This window comes from Anser anser (assembly GCF_964211835.1).
Source record: "Anser anser genome assembly, chromosome: 5".
Lineage (NCBI taxonomy): Eukaryota > Metazoa > Chordata > Aves > Anseriformes > Anatidae > Anser > Anser anser.
Genome location: NC_139725.1, coordinates 66,778,722 through 66,792,827, shown reverse-complemented (window position 1 = coordinate 66,792,827; position 14,106 = coordinate 66,778,722). Strand labels below are relative to the sequence as shown.

The window sequence follows — 14,106 nt, the reverse complement described above, 5'->3', positions numbered from 1 at the left end:
ACTCTTGCCCTAATGAAGATCCTGTTTTCCTCTTTGCACACTTCTTTGGCCTTGTCTTTAATATCTGAGCTCAATGTAGTTGTTCCCCTGTCTTCATGGCTGCCTACTGAGATGACTGGTAACAGCACATTATAAAACTGCTGCTATTTATGGTTATGCATGGCCACAGTTTGCATTAACTTTTCATTTATTAAAATTATTTCATACAGTGCTGTTGAACAAGGTCAGATATTTTAAAGGATTAGTTAATACACACACTTTTGAGTCAATATGCTAAATATAAGCTGGTTTGATATATTGTTTTCTATCTGATGTTCTTAGATGGTGAGTAGTTTGGAGTAGAAATGGTCTTTTCCTAAGCACAGTCAGTATTCAGTACAACTGTTTCCTTAATGTAGCTGAAGAATCTAGCAACCTCCATGTATGTTTTTATTGCTTTCTATAAAAGGTAATCCCTGAAATAACTAAAAATTGAATTGTCACTCCTAAATCTATCTGTGAGATTTATATGAAGTTTTGTATGAATTAGCACAATCTTAGGGGTAGAATTTCGAGGCTTGAAATTCTCCATAGAGTAAGTTCAAAGATCCTTAATCCTCCTAAAAGCTGTTTGCTGATGTTAGCCTGGTTAAACACTTGGAGATGTACTAACTCCTATTGCTGAGAAGTCTCTGCTGCAGAGCTGGATTTGCAGAGGGAATGAGGTACTCAGTATTCCTAATAGCACCCTGCCAGCACAGCCCCCCGTGATGTTGGTGAAGCAGCAGGTTGTTGATACCAAATTGCAAGATCACCAGTGGTAAGCAAAGGAAACCTGCCGGAGGAGCTGGGAGGGCAGGACTCGCCCCCCGGCTGCTCCGCAGGCACAGCGCTGCCGGCTCCAGGGTGCAGAGCAGAGCCGGGGCGGTTTGCTGCCTCCCGTGCCCCGGTGCTGCACCGGCCGGGCCTGTGCTCCCCACTGCTGGCAGTGGTGTGGGGGTTGTGGGGTGGCAGGGGTACCACAGGCACGCTTTGGGAAGGACTCGGCCCATTTCCAACGGCCATCAGGAAGGTGGTGTCAGGAGCGTGATGCAGGTGGCACCGGGGGAACCAGCTCTCATGCTGTGGTCCTGCACCACAGCCGTGAACTGTATGGCTGGCAACACTGGAGTGAAAGAAATCAGATTTATCAGAGAGATGCTGCTGAGAGTCCGTTCCTCACATTGCCTCTCCCACTGTCTAGTGTCTTTGCTCTGCTGAGGCCAGAAATCTCAAAACCAGGAGGTTCAGTAAAGCTCCTGCCCTGTTAGAGGAAACAGCATATGCTGACTTTTTTGGAAAAGGTACTCTACCACCAGCCATCTCTACAATAATTAGGCCACCATGTTTTCTGCCTACTGTGCAGCACCTTGTCCAGGAGATGTAACTTTCCAAAATGGGCCTTCCCTTGGAAGAAGCCAGAGTGTGTCTCTGGCTGATAGCAGCACAGAGCAGAAGCCTTGCTGGAGGTTTGGGCAAACCGTCACTGGTTGTGACACTACTCTATGTTTTGTCATCATTTTTCAGTCTGACAGTCCCTTAGGGAAGCTCACCAGGCTGTTCTCTCCTGTAGTGCTCGGGACTGCTGTAGTGCCTACTGCAAAATATCTCACCAAGCAGTGGGAGCTGGCTGTAAAGCAAATGCAAGCACCCAGTATTGAAGTGTCCTTCAGGCTTTGATTCTTAGGATTTTCAGCATTTCATTGTATGAATCAGTACGTAGAAGCTGTTGTTGCACTCTGAAGAGGTAACTGCTTTCTCTTTTCTCGGTAGAAGTTTGAAAAAAATGGCTGGGTTTCAGGCAAGACTGGGTTGGTGGCTGGGAATCAAAGCAAGTCAGATACCCCCATCCCTGCCAGTGCTGGAAGGCTTCATGTCTGCTGGACATTGTCTGTGCTGTGCAAGCAAGACAGAAAATGTATTTCAATACATTGCAGAAAGAGATAAAAACGTCTTTGAAATTTAAGGGCTTACTCTTTTTGTCATATGTGGCTTTTGCTGTTAGAGATTTGGGGCTGGTCCTGCAATCCCCAAGGTATCGATGGGGACTGCCTGAATTTTATCTGACGTTTGATGGAGGGGGATTCACATTTTTCAAGGGTGCTGCTGGTGCATTGCTCTCTGTAGCACAGAGACTAGGTGTACATTAACAACTACTTCACTTTCACACTCACCTCTGTCGGTGTCTGTAGAAACACTGACTTTCCTGTAATGTGACCTTCTGAGTACTGAAATTACAGAAGCAGCAGACCTTTCATAAGACTGACTTTTAAAACTTATTCTTTCTACTTGTAAAGTAATCCAAATAAGCCTCTGCTTATTGCCTATTAAATTAAATAGTTGCAAGGAGCCCTCCACGTTCTCTGTGAACTGCGTGCTGTCAGCCTGATAGATCTGAATTTCTCTTCAGTCTCAGACCCTGTCATGTTCCTGACCTGAAGTTCTCCTTGGCTTGCCCGTCACAAAGCAGCCATTGCTGCTCTGTGTCATGACAATATTAACAGCCAAAGATCATGGACATTGACGGCTGCTGAGCCTTAAAGAGAGTTTCTGTTTATTGCTGGTGGTTTATTTGTGATACATGATGCAGTTACAATTTTCCACCCCTGGAGGAAATTCATAATGAAATAGCAGTCCCTTATTGCTTTGGGAGACAGATCTGCTCTTTACCTTGTTGTTGTCTACTTCCAACATACTAAGCTTGCTTCAGAAAGGCAATGATGATACCTTCTTAGTGTCCATAATCTTGGCTTTTTTATTATTTATTTATTAATTTATTTTCCACCTTTAATCCTTGAAAGCAGGCATCAGTCCACACGAGGCTGTGTCTGGCATTAGGACAGCTGATCTTGCAGCATTTTGACCACCTCAGCAGGGTCTGTGCCATCAGCGGCTGCTGAAGCAGCAGTGAATCGAAGCAAAGCCAACACCTCTCCTAGCAGCGCTGCCATCAGCTAACTGCACACCTCGGCCTGCTGGCAGCCAGCAGCCGGCTGAGCTCCCCGAGCAGCCGCCTGTCCCCCAGCAGCCAGTGGCTTCCAGCCATTTCCCCGTCCCCGGGCATGGCTCTGTGCCGCAGCCCAGCAGCCCGCAGCCCGCTCCATAGCCCTGAGCGCTGCAGCTCAGACCTGCTCTGGTCTGGGTCCTGCAGCCTGAGCCCCCCAGCTGCTCTCCCCCTGAAGGCTCCTTCCCACAGTCCTGCTCCTCACGCGGCTTTTATCTGGGCACTTTTACTGCTCAGACTTGGAAGCAGGCTTACGTGTAATTTGCAGGTATGCATCGATTATATTTATTGGCTAATAAAGAACAGAAACAGCTGGTGCTGAGGTGGCTGGGCTGTCAGCATTAACAGGGAGGAGGGCGGTGATGTGTGGAGCTGGTCTCACCCTGCTGCACAGACGAGTTCGGGCTCCGGCCCCCACACCGGAGCTGCGTGCCTCTTCTGCTGCTGCTCCTCATTCGAGCAGGTCACGACTGAGGGACTTGACTTCTGTCCTTGCTTATATTTTCCTCCTCACGGCACAAGCTCACACACTTTCATCGAGAGCTCCACAATGGCTTTTGCAGCAAAGTCAGCCAAGGGGATGCAGCTGTAGCTCAAACAAGGAGCTGCAAGCTGTGGTCTTCCCAAACTCGCAGAGTGCAGGAAAATGCACTTGCACTGTTGGATCTGCTTTATTTCTGGTCCCTGGTTTAGGTCTTCCAAAGCTTAAAAAATGTGACTACACATGCAGGTGGCTGCCCTGGTGGGGTTCAGGTGGCTTCTGCCACAGAAAATGACCTAATGGTCTCCCAAATTATGGAAAGGGATATAACGTCTTCTACTCTCTCCTGCTGAAGCGTTTGGCTCCTGACAAGATATTTTGCTTATTAAATCATTTTATGCAGCCATAGTTTTCACCTCTTACAGCCCCTTTGATGAAAACTGATGTGCACAAAGCCTATGACTCCGCATGGAGAATATCACAGCACCCGCCTGGCCCAGGAATTAACCATGGATCTAGTGGAGAGACGAGCTGTCTGCCACTGAACCCAGCTACAGGCACGGCAGGATGGCCCGTTACCAGGGTGGCATCGTGATGCCAAAATGTGGACTAACACGTGGCTATCCCCACACCAGTCAGCATTTTCTGTCTTTCATGCAGAAGAGCAGTGAGAGTTTATTGACTCTTCTAGACCAGCAGTTACCTCCTCAGGAGGCAGGAGCTGGCTCCCGAGGTGTGTGAGCTGCAGCAGGAGCATGGGGATGGCCGGTGAGGATGGCCGGGAGCCGCCGCAGGTCCGGGCAGCGGAGCCCCGCTGCTGCCCTGAGCAGGGTGAGTGCTGGGCTGGTGCCGCCTCTTCCTCTCTTATCCTCTTGCTGCAGCCTTGAAAGTAATTAGCACTTCTTTGGAGTGCAGAGGCTTCTCAAAGCATTTACCATCTGGTACCACTTACCACATTAATCATAGTCCAAGGACCAGAACAGACTAGTTTTGACTTGAGATTTCCGACGTAACTGGATTTCTCCGTTTCAGATGCTATTATAGATAAATCTAAAGTTTTGCGTGATACCTTGTGTTCATGTCATTGCTTCAATGGAAGAAAGAAAAGAAAAATAAATCCCAAATCCCAGATCTGAAAACAAAACTTGGACTCATCTGCTTTTGAACTGAAGCTTGGCAAAACACAATGTCTGCATTTTTGATAGTATTACAATTTAAACTTTCATGACCCAAACTGAAAAGCATACCTCTGGCAATATTTTAATATTGATAGGCAAAATTGTGATTCATCAACATCAAACTGTTTAATTCATTAGCCAACAACTTCTATGCAATGTGGGAATACATTTAAAAGAGAGTGAGATGAGACCGAACATTAATTATGCAGTCATTGCACAAATTAATAACTTTATGTCGCACAGAGCTTCATATGTATTAACACTTGAGAACCTGTTTCCTGCCCTGATTCTTAAGTTCTTTTGGGGTATGTGGATACACTGTATTTTTAAATAAAATTTAACTCGAAATAATAAAAATTTACTCGAAAGTGGTAGGCAAAACTAAACATGAAAGACTGACATAACGAAACCATGTTTTCCTTGGAGGTGAAGCATCTCCTGGTTTTAAGTTCCCTGGTCTCCATATGTGTGCATGATTCTCATGCACAGTTGTCTGATTACGTGAATTGTCACTAATAGTTTTGTGCCAAATAAAGATTTTACTGCCATTTACAATGTTTGCCTTAACTACATGAGCACATTAATGCTTGTCTCTCGATCCTCGCTGAAATGCCGCTATCTGAAGGTAGACCAAAGGAACTCCAGTGGTGGTGGGAGGTGAGGAGAGGTGGGGTGCGGGCAGTCACACCTGAGACGTCTGTGTGGGAAGGCGCAGGCCGTGCCTTCAGCTCTGACGTGGCGTTTAGGAGTTACCAGCTCACCACCTCTGCACCGGGCCACTCGGAGCAAAGGCCCAGGTGCTTCCAGCACCCGTGCGCCAGCAGCACAGCGGGGCAGGGCTGGGCCGCCTGCCGTCAGCGTCCCCAGCAGCACGGAGCTGCCTGGGGAACCGGTGCCTTGGCTCTGCGCTCTAGCTCCTGCTTGTCCCCTGCTCCTCTGCACAGGGCTGTGGGCACATTGCACAGGGGAAGCACTAGCAATCCCAAAAGCCAAGGGTTCTCTCCAGAAACTCCAGCATGTGGGTGCTTGACACCCGTTCCTTGCCCACTGCTGCGTGCCAGCCCAAGGAGCGTCGCGCTGTGCTTCCCTTCTGCTGGGCAAGGCTGGAGCGGAGCCAGGGCAATAACAGAGCTGCTGACAAGCAGGCTGGCCCGGGGCAAAGCTTGCATCACGGCCAGCACAGTCAGAGGGAAGAACCACACATCTTTCAGCAGGCTCCTGTTGCTTCCGACTTGTGATTCTTGTCAGTGAGATGAGCCTGAATGTGCAGGTGGGATTATCCAAACAGAAAGGAGTCCACAGACCTGCTGTCTGAGACACTGAGGCACGGGCCTGTGTTTCCGAGAGGGAGCCAGATGTTGCCAAAACCTTTTGGACTGGTGGAAAAATGCTGTCTGTCCCCAGGACAGAAAGTGAATTTTCATATTTGCCATGTTGCTGATGTTTAATTTTTAATTGCTCCGCAATGTGATAATCTCCATAATAAAGCATGAAAAATCTAAATTTGTCCTGAAGATATGAAAGCTGCTGAATGTTCTTAAAACCAGAGCTGGAGTTGAAAGCCAGACTGAGCAGTCTGAGATCCTGAGCTAAGGCAGCCATTTCCTACAGCGCAACGTGTGTAGAATTAGACTTGTGGACACAAATGGCACAGAAGCTTTTGAGAGAGAAACACTCTGCTGGGCTGGCAGGATGCTCTAGGGGCAGAAGCCTTCACCCTGCCCCTGGAAGGTCTGGAAAGCAACCTGAGTCCCCAAAGGTACAGGAATCCTCTGCTTCTCACCATCCTATTAAATAGCTGTAAACTGTGGTCCCTGAGATTAGACAAAGATAACTCAGTAGTTGTAAGAGCAAAGATCTCAAATTCCATCCCAGTGTGCCTGTAACATATTGGCTTAGGTGAGATTTAAATTGGAGACAAATGTTACACACATTTGGCTGAAGCAATTTCTTCAAGAATGTTTTCCTAAATTAGGAATGATAGTGATGATGCTACTGCTTCTTGGCTGTTGCTTACTACTGGCTGAGATTTCATATGCTAACCACTTGTTTCTAAAAACTCACAATCTGCTTTTACAGCTACTTCACATGGTATGTGAAAACACTTTTTTTTTTTTGACAAGTTTGTGTTCATGAGCTTTGCTATTTCCATGGTATAATTGATTTTATAAGTTAAATTATTGTGTTTCTATTCCTTGGCAGAGAGGTGCAATTTTATTAAGCAGGCTCTTTATTTTTATTTTTTTTTCCTCAGATACTCTTTTCAGTGACTTTTACCATTTTTAATCTATAGTGCAAGGACTAGAATAGATCTTTTTCCACTGGAATGCCCCGAGGATGCTGGCAGGGATGCCCTGAGGATGCCTTCAACCTCAAGAATATTCAAGCTCCATTTGCTGTTTTGCATACTTCTGTGTGGTTTCTACAAATAGTTTTTTGTAAATTCATTCCTCAAATGTTCCCAGTAAAGGGGTGGAAACATTTATGGATGCCAGGAAAATCTAATCTAATCTTTTTTTTTTTTTTTTTTTAAATACATGAATACTCCTCATTTCCTCCACCAAAGGTACTGATTTCTTAAGTTTGCCTTATAACTACCCCTGTGCAGATGTAGCGGTGAAACCAAGATGGCTCTGACACGAATACATATGTTTAATTATAAAGCAGTGAGAGACATAGTTTACATTTTTCTACTAATTTACCTATTCCAAATTATATAGTCTTCTTTTTTGATAAATTTCAGAGCTTTTCTGTCAGTGTTTATCCAACTAGAAACTAGTACTGTGGATGTCATTTAAAAGCATCATGGAGAACAGATACAAAGCATCTTTCCTACAGCAGGTCCGAACCACGCTGTCTGTTGCACACCCCTCTGTGCTCCATTCACCGTTCCTTGTCCAAGCTCATGGGGGTTATCCTGGGCTGGGGTGTATGCAGCCAAGCGGTCTGGGTGACACGGACAAGCCAACCCTGGCTACCGAATGTAAGCAGCACGTTTGTGTTTCAGCAGGGCGAGGAGAGCTCCCGACTGCCTCCGTTTGTCCGCCCTGGCCCTGGCCGCGTTAGGGTGCGGTGTGGAAGGGCTGAGGCTGGACAGGACAGCAGCCAGCATTGCTTTTGATGGCATAGGATGCTTCTCACTAGAAGGCTTCACAAAGTCCTCTCCTGAAACATCAAAGCTTTGAAACCAAACTCCCCAACAGCACACAGGTGTGTCCCGTCACCCGGAGTGCTCCTCCAGGCTTGCTGCCTGCGCCTCCTTGCTTGTGCCAGGCTGCGCAGGGGGCTGGGGCTGGGGCTGGGGCTGGGGCTGCCCTGCCTTGTCCTGCCCTTACCTCTGCCTGGTGAGACATTTGTGCTGACATCTCCAGGCAGAGCAATCAGCGCATTTTTTTTTAGCTTGGAACAGATAAAACCGAATCAGCTCATACCTATAGCTTGCTAGCATCAGTTAGGAAGCTGCCTGGTACTCAGCTTGTAATTCTTCAGACAGCGTGTAGATGTTTAATGTCATTTTAGATATCCTGGTGGCTGGCAGTGATTCATCCCTGCTCCTGCTGCGGCTGCCTCCCCTGCAGCCGCAGTACTCCACCCCCAGCAGCGCGTCGGTGCTCTCGCTTGTGTGCTGCACGTGTGGCGGCAGTGGGATACGATGCCGTGCTCTCTTAGGCCTGGTCTGGCCCTCGCCTGATGTAAATGTTTGCTTTATGGTTTCATGTCCACGTGCCTGCCATCTCCGGTCGTGTCAGGTCTGTGATTATACCAACCTGCCTGACGTCCCCTGTGACAGACCTCTGACTTCCTAAACCGCGTAAGATAAGCAGAAAAGTGCAGGATGGGCTGGCTGTGAAGCTCTCGGACACTGCACTTGGAGAACAAGGATGCAATGTCCCCACTGTCTTGCAATGCACTACCTGTAAGTAACACTACCGGAGCCAGGGTGATTTGCTCGGTGAAAACTGTGTGTGATGGCAGAATTGGCTTCTTTGGGACCCAGATTTGCAGATACCATTTGTGAATGGCTTGAGACTGCTTCTCCCATTTTGTAATGCACAAATCATTTACATAAAGCAGCATCTTCATTCAGAGGAGTTTGGTCTAAAATTTTCATAAGTGAACAGTGAATCACATGCTCATATAAATGCACATAAAAGCTAAAAATTGCAACCCTTCATGTTTATTGTGTGTCAATGAGACGTAAACAGAAACGATGCTTTGACAAGGTGGTAGCAGAAGGCACCTGCTATAAACAGTATGAAATGAAATAAGATGGGAAGAAGATGGGCTTTGCAAGGGTACCCAAGCTGTGGGGAAACCCATTCCTTTCAATCCATTTTCTCTTCTCAGAAATCTAAAATTCTGTATTTAGCACATGTCTCATTCCAGCTGTTACTTGTATAAAACCTGACCACAGGTTTCTAGAGGTATTGTAGTGACGCGGGGATGCTCACCCGAGCGGGGCAGTGGAGGCAGCCTGGCAGTGCCTGCCGAGCAGGGTCCCCTGGCAGCTCAGGTGCTTGGGTTTCCCACACAGCCGAACCTCTCTGGATGAAATTTTTCTCTGCTCATCTTATATGGGAAGGAGGAATTTAACTTATTCAGACTTGGGTGAGACTTCATTTTCCATCTTGGTTTAGCAAGACTGGAATTCCATGACTTGAAAGTAGTCAGCCCAGGTTTACAGAGCAGGAACAAAGAATGTTTCAAGACCATTACACATTTTTGCTACAAATGAAAAAGAAGCTACCTTTTCTTCATTTCTTTATTCTTGGCAGCATGACTTTCTACCAGTTTTGTCTGGGGTGAAGTGCTGGAGAGCTTCTCTTGTAAACAGGTTCCTAGGTTCGTGCCTCTGCATCCCCATCCCTGGTGTCCTAGCTCAAAAATAGGAAGACAACCTCAATGCAAGAATTTTGCATCTGAATTTTTGAAATTTGTGCAGTGACTCCGTGCCATAGTACATTTAGGAGAACCAGTATGTCCCTGTGTGCTATGAAGGAGTGTCCCTGCAAGATGCCACAGACAGTTCCCATCCCCAGCAGTAACAACAAACGTGCTCATTTCTGGTGCTGTGTGGTACAACATCAACTGATCACCAGTGGTGGTATTACATATTCCTTTGTGAATTAAATGTTCTTTTGTGTTTGGTGGTGTCAGTCTCCTGAATCCCCCTTGCTGTTCAGTGTCGCCTACCAGGATGCCAGGAAGATGTGCTGCCAACAGCTGCTGAATTGTGCTTCGTGGTTGAAAGAGAAACGTGGGCTTCGAGAAGACAATAGAAGAATTTATTCTGCAGGTGGGTGAATGTATTTTTGAAAGGAGGAGATTTTAGGTGAGTTGTAGGTGTGACTTTTTCACTGTTCATCTGCTTTTACATGTCTGCCTTCTGTTTATGTTCAGTTAAGGTGAATGAGGCAGGACATGAAAGACAAAGCAGGGAGAAATGGGCTGTTGTGTCATTAAAACTGCGGGCCAGAAAGTCCAGGAATGGCAGAAGGGCTGGAATGGAACATGAGAGGTTAAACTTCCCAAACAAAGGCTGGAATTATTTTGTTTCTGTTTTGGAAAGCAAAAGTAAGACCAAGAGAGCCATGGAAAGCCTGCCCTGAGCCAGGAACACGTTTACAAATCATCCTGCAGCAACCAAATCGATACATCTGTACATCTCCCAGTGACTTTCCAGAATCACAGAAACCACAAATAGTTGTGGGTTCTTCAAGGTGTTTGTGGAGAGGCTGTTTACTTTTTTTTTTTTTTCTTCTCTGGATTTGATTTCACTGTGTGGGGAATATGTTTATTTAAGAAGAAATGAAAACCACACAAAACTGTATGTGGAGAAAGCAGATGGTTTCTACAGAATTACTTCTGTGAGAATTAAGGTGTTGGCACAACCTGGGAAAGGAAAGCGGGAGAGGAGCGGCAGGTGGCAGGCGGGGCTGCGTGTCGCAGCGGCAGAGTTCGAGGCCTGTTTGCGACGTGCCACGGCTGCAGGCGTGGGGCTGTAGGCCGCCAGCCCGCGGGTGCTGCCCCACGGGGCTGTGCGAGCACAGCCACCTCCCGGGGGGCTGCTGGGGGCAGCTGAGGGGCTGAGGCATCGTGAGGCGGACGGGCGGGGGCTGAAGCTGGAGCACAGCAAGAGGGGGGCCGGCCACCATGCACCAGCCCTCCGGTAGCGCCAGTGCTTCTGCTGCTGCGCGCCTGAACACGGGAAAGGCCGCCTCGTCCGACACCCTCCTGGCAAACCCGTCCCTGCTGGCTGACCGCAGCCAGCTCTGCCTCGGCAGCCACGCGGGGAGGGCAGCGCTGCTGCGGCACAGGGAGACGCTGCTGCAGGGCAACCAGGGGACTTAGGCCAGTCCCCTGCTGGGACGTAAAAAACGGCATCCTCCAGTTTGGATTATAATTATAATTCCTACATTTAATTATCAACAGTATACTCTTAAATATCCACTGCAGACAAGCGAACCTCTGTGCCTTCCTTGTGTTTGATGTGCCAAGTATAAATATTCAGCTCAGTCTCTCAAGAAAACATGAGGTTTTACACAAGAACAACTATCCCAGATGAGCAGGATTTATAGCTCCAAAATGGTTTGGTTTCATAATTTGCAAAAGCTTTAACCTTTCAAGCATTTCCAAACCTATTTTAGCATGCAGGGAGAAGTGATGCACAGACATTAACATTAAAACTTTGTGTGTCTCCAGTGAATATCCTTACAACAAGAAGCAAAACGTATCCCTTTTCTTATTTCCTTTTCTAATACTTCAATGCTGTTTGCTTCCATGAAACAAAACAAAAAATAAAAAGAATATATTCTTATAAAATTCACAAATATTGCAAATCTTTAGATACCAATTAGGATGAATAATTTAACATGCAGATATCAGTGCATGACAATTCTATGCTTCATCTGCCCGTTCACAAGCTTATGGTAAAAACCTGAGGTAGATGTGATGTAGCAGATCACATTTCCTTGAAGGTCATTTAAATGGAGTTTCAGATTTCCTTTCAGTCTTCAGGTGATCCCTTTAATGTTTAAAAAAAAAAAAAAAAAAAAGAAAGAAAACAAACAAATGCAAAACAAAGCTGGAAGATCTGAAAGCCAAAGCAGATCAAATAAATCATATGGCATTCCTTGGTAACCTGGCGTCACGCACCAGTGCTGCACAAGAATGCAGATCAGACATTTCTCTTGGCTCCCATCTGTAGAATTTGAAGACAACCCAAATGTCAACTCTACCCCAAAGTGCTTCATGCCTGTGAATCGTGGGGCTGTGGGGCATCTATTGCTCTGACTGCTGACAGAGCAGGAAACAGGGTCGCTCCCACCCTGTCTGTCATTGCTCTCTGCAGAGGATTGCCTAGGGAGAGAACATGGCAAAGCATGGGCAGAACCCGTCTGCAGCCTGAGACACGGCCGGCTGGAGGAGCACCAAGGTCTGCGGATGCATGCAGTCACCAGTGCCCGTGTGGGAACGTGGCAGGACGGGGGGAGAAGTTGTAGAGCCGTGGGCATCACAGATCTGGCAAAAGAAGGGGATGACATTTTCCTGAAAATCCTTTTGTGTGCACAGATGGGTTCCACCACTGCTTCCCCTGCAGCGAGCTGGGGACCTGTATGCACTTTGTCTGAAAGAGGAAGGTGGGACCTGGATTCTGGGTCCCATCTTTAACTGGAGATGTCTTTGTACAGAATTTCTGTTACATGAAACCCAGAAAACCAGACTAGGACAATGTCCCTCTGAATATGTAAATACTTATAATGTCTGTCTTTAATAAAGAGAGAAGAAATAACCTACCTTTAAGCCTGATGTGGACATCTTGCTACCTGCCTGGAGTTTGCTTGCAGCTCTCAAGGGTAAGCACTAATAGTAGAGCACACAGATTACTCTTGTAGCTGGCTGTTCAGCTCTTAACTGCATTGCTCTTTTTAAAAACAATCTATGTTCAGATTCGGGAAAGGCAGTCTGGTATCAAAACTGCTAGATCACATGCATCTGCTGCAGCTGCAGAACAATCTATATCTGTCATGAGCGCCCTGATGGAATCAATTGTACCAGCAATTATTGACAGCCACGGGCAGGAGAATAGATCCAGCATCATGTAGACGTATCTTGATGTTGTCAGCTAATGCGCTGCTTTTCAGAGGTCCTGTGTGCCCTACGTCCTCTTTTGACAACTCAAGTGCTCCAGCAGTGAAAAAGCTCTGGCAAAGGGGCAGACCTTGCTGCTGAGGTTCCCACGCACAGATGAGTGATGCAGGAGTGATCCCTGTAAGCCTCTGGTCTGGGGAGGCAACTGAGTTTGGACACTCCACTGCAGGCCCAAGGAAAGCCCTGTTGTTCTCACTGGAGTAACTTTAAAATATTTTTAAGTAGTTCCCTTTGCTCAGGTCCAGACAGTCCTGAATACCTGGAAGAATACTAAGGGGAAGAACAGTTTGAACTTTGCCTCATGTAATATCCAAATTCTTCCTGGCCCCAGCTCTGGACCAGAAAGCTGTACGGCTCTTCTGTCCTGTGATCCCACTGGATGTCACTCCGGCACATCTTGCAGAAACTTGTCAGCTGGCAAAATTGGTTTCCGTAGGGTTTGGGGGTTGGGCGTATAGCCTATTGTACAGACAAAATTGGAAGATGACAAGAACATTTTGGAGTGGATTGTCGAACAAGATTCACAGGATAAGATGACAGACAACAGTATTATTTTTTTTCATCATATTTTCCCGCTTTGTGACCAAAGCAGAGAATTGTTTATCATGGTTGGTGTGAGGAGATGGTTTCTTAGAAACTTAATACTGTAGCCATTGTCCTGCTTTAAAACCAGATATGGCAATGCAGTTTCTGTAGGCTGTTACCTCCTTCAGCTTCTGGAAGAGTCTTACTGTGACTTTGATTTTTATGGCCAGGCTGAAGGGACACGACGAGAGTAAAATCTAAGCAACCCAACACACTTCAGAACCATCAGCTGAGCAAGTCTTTAGACTTCTCATCACAGATTTGACTACCCAGATATATTTGTGAAAATGCATCTTCTTACAATAGCCTGGTAACACCAGAAATGCTTCATAATTAAAAATATCATGGAGACAGGCTTTTCCTTGCAATATTCTTCATTTATCATCTTCCATTCAGCAACTGGCGATGAACTTAGAGACTAATTAAAGATACTATGTTTTCTTGCCCTATCAAGGGTGGATTTTGCAGCCTTCCTATTCACAGCTAAACCAAAGCTTAAAAGGTTGCTGTTACACAATGGGGTGTTTGGCAAGGACTGTTCTTTGCTTGTGCACAAATTAGAGTGTTACAGACCACTATTAATAGCTCTGATTATTCTGAAAAGAACTTTGCCTCAAATATCAGCACAAAGAGACCATTGGTACCGCACCAACCTAGCTGTGGCAGAAATCATGTCAACCAGAACCGTG

General features: G+C 46.6%; 1 protein-coding gene across 6 annotated transcripts in view; it reads left to right on the top strand.

Moving 5' to 3' along the window:
• The window catches only part of LOC310900013 (uncharacterized protein), a 37,200-nt gene extending 24,663 nt beyond the window's left edge, over window positions 1-12,537 (top strand). For 2 of the 6 annotated variants that reach the window (XR_014584772.1, XM_083837227.1), the window contains exons 4-5: window positions 9,865-9,977; window positions 12,033-12,537. Coding sequence is in view for 1 of the 6 variants with exons in the window: in XM_083837227.1 (XP_083693353.1) it covers window positions 9,865-9,977; window positions 12,033-12,352 (433 nt within the window). In the remaining 5 variants the exon portion in view is untranslated. Of the gene's footprint in view, window positions 1-3,928; window positions 5,014-9,864; window positions 12,003-12,032 lie in introns of those variants that run through there. The other 4 variants (XR_014584773.1, XR_014584774.1, XR_014584775.1 and 1 more) reach the window with 3 other exon arrangements.
• Window positions 12,538-14,106: the final 1,569 nt, after the last annotated feature.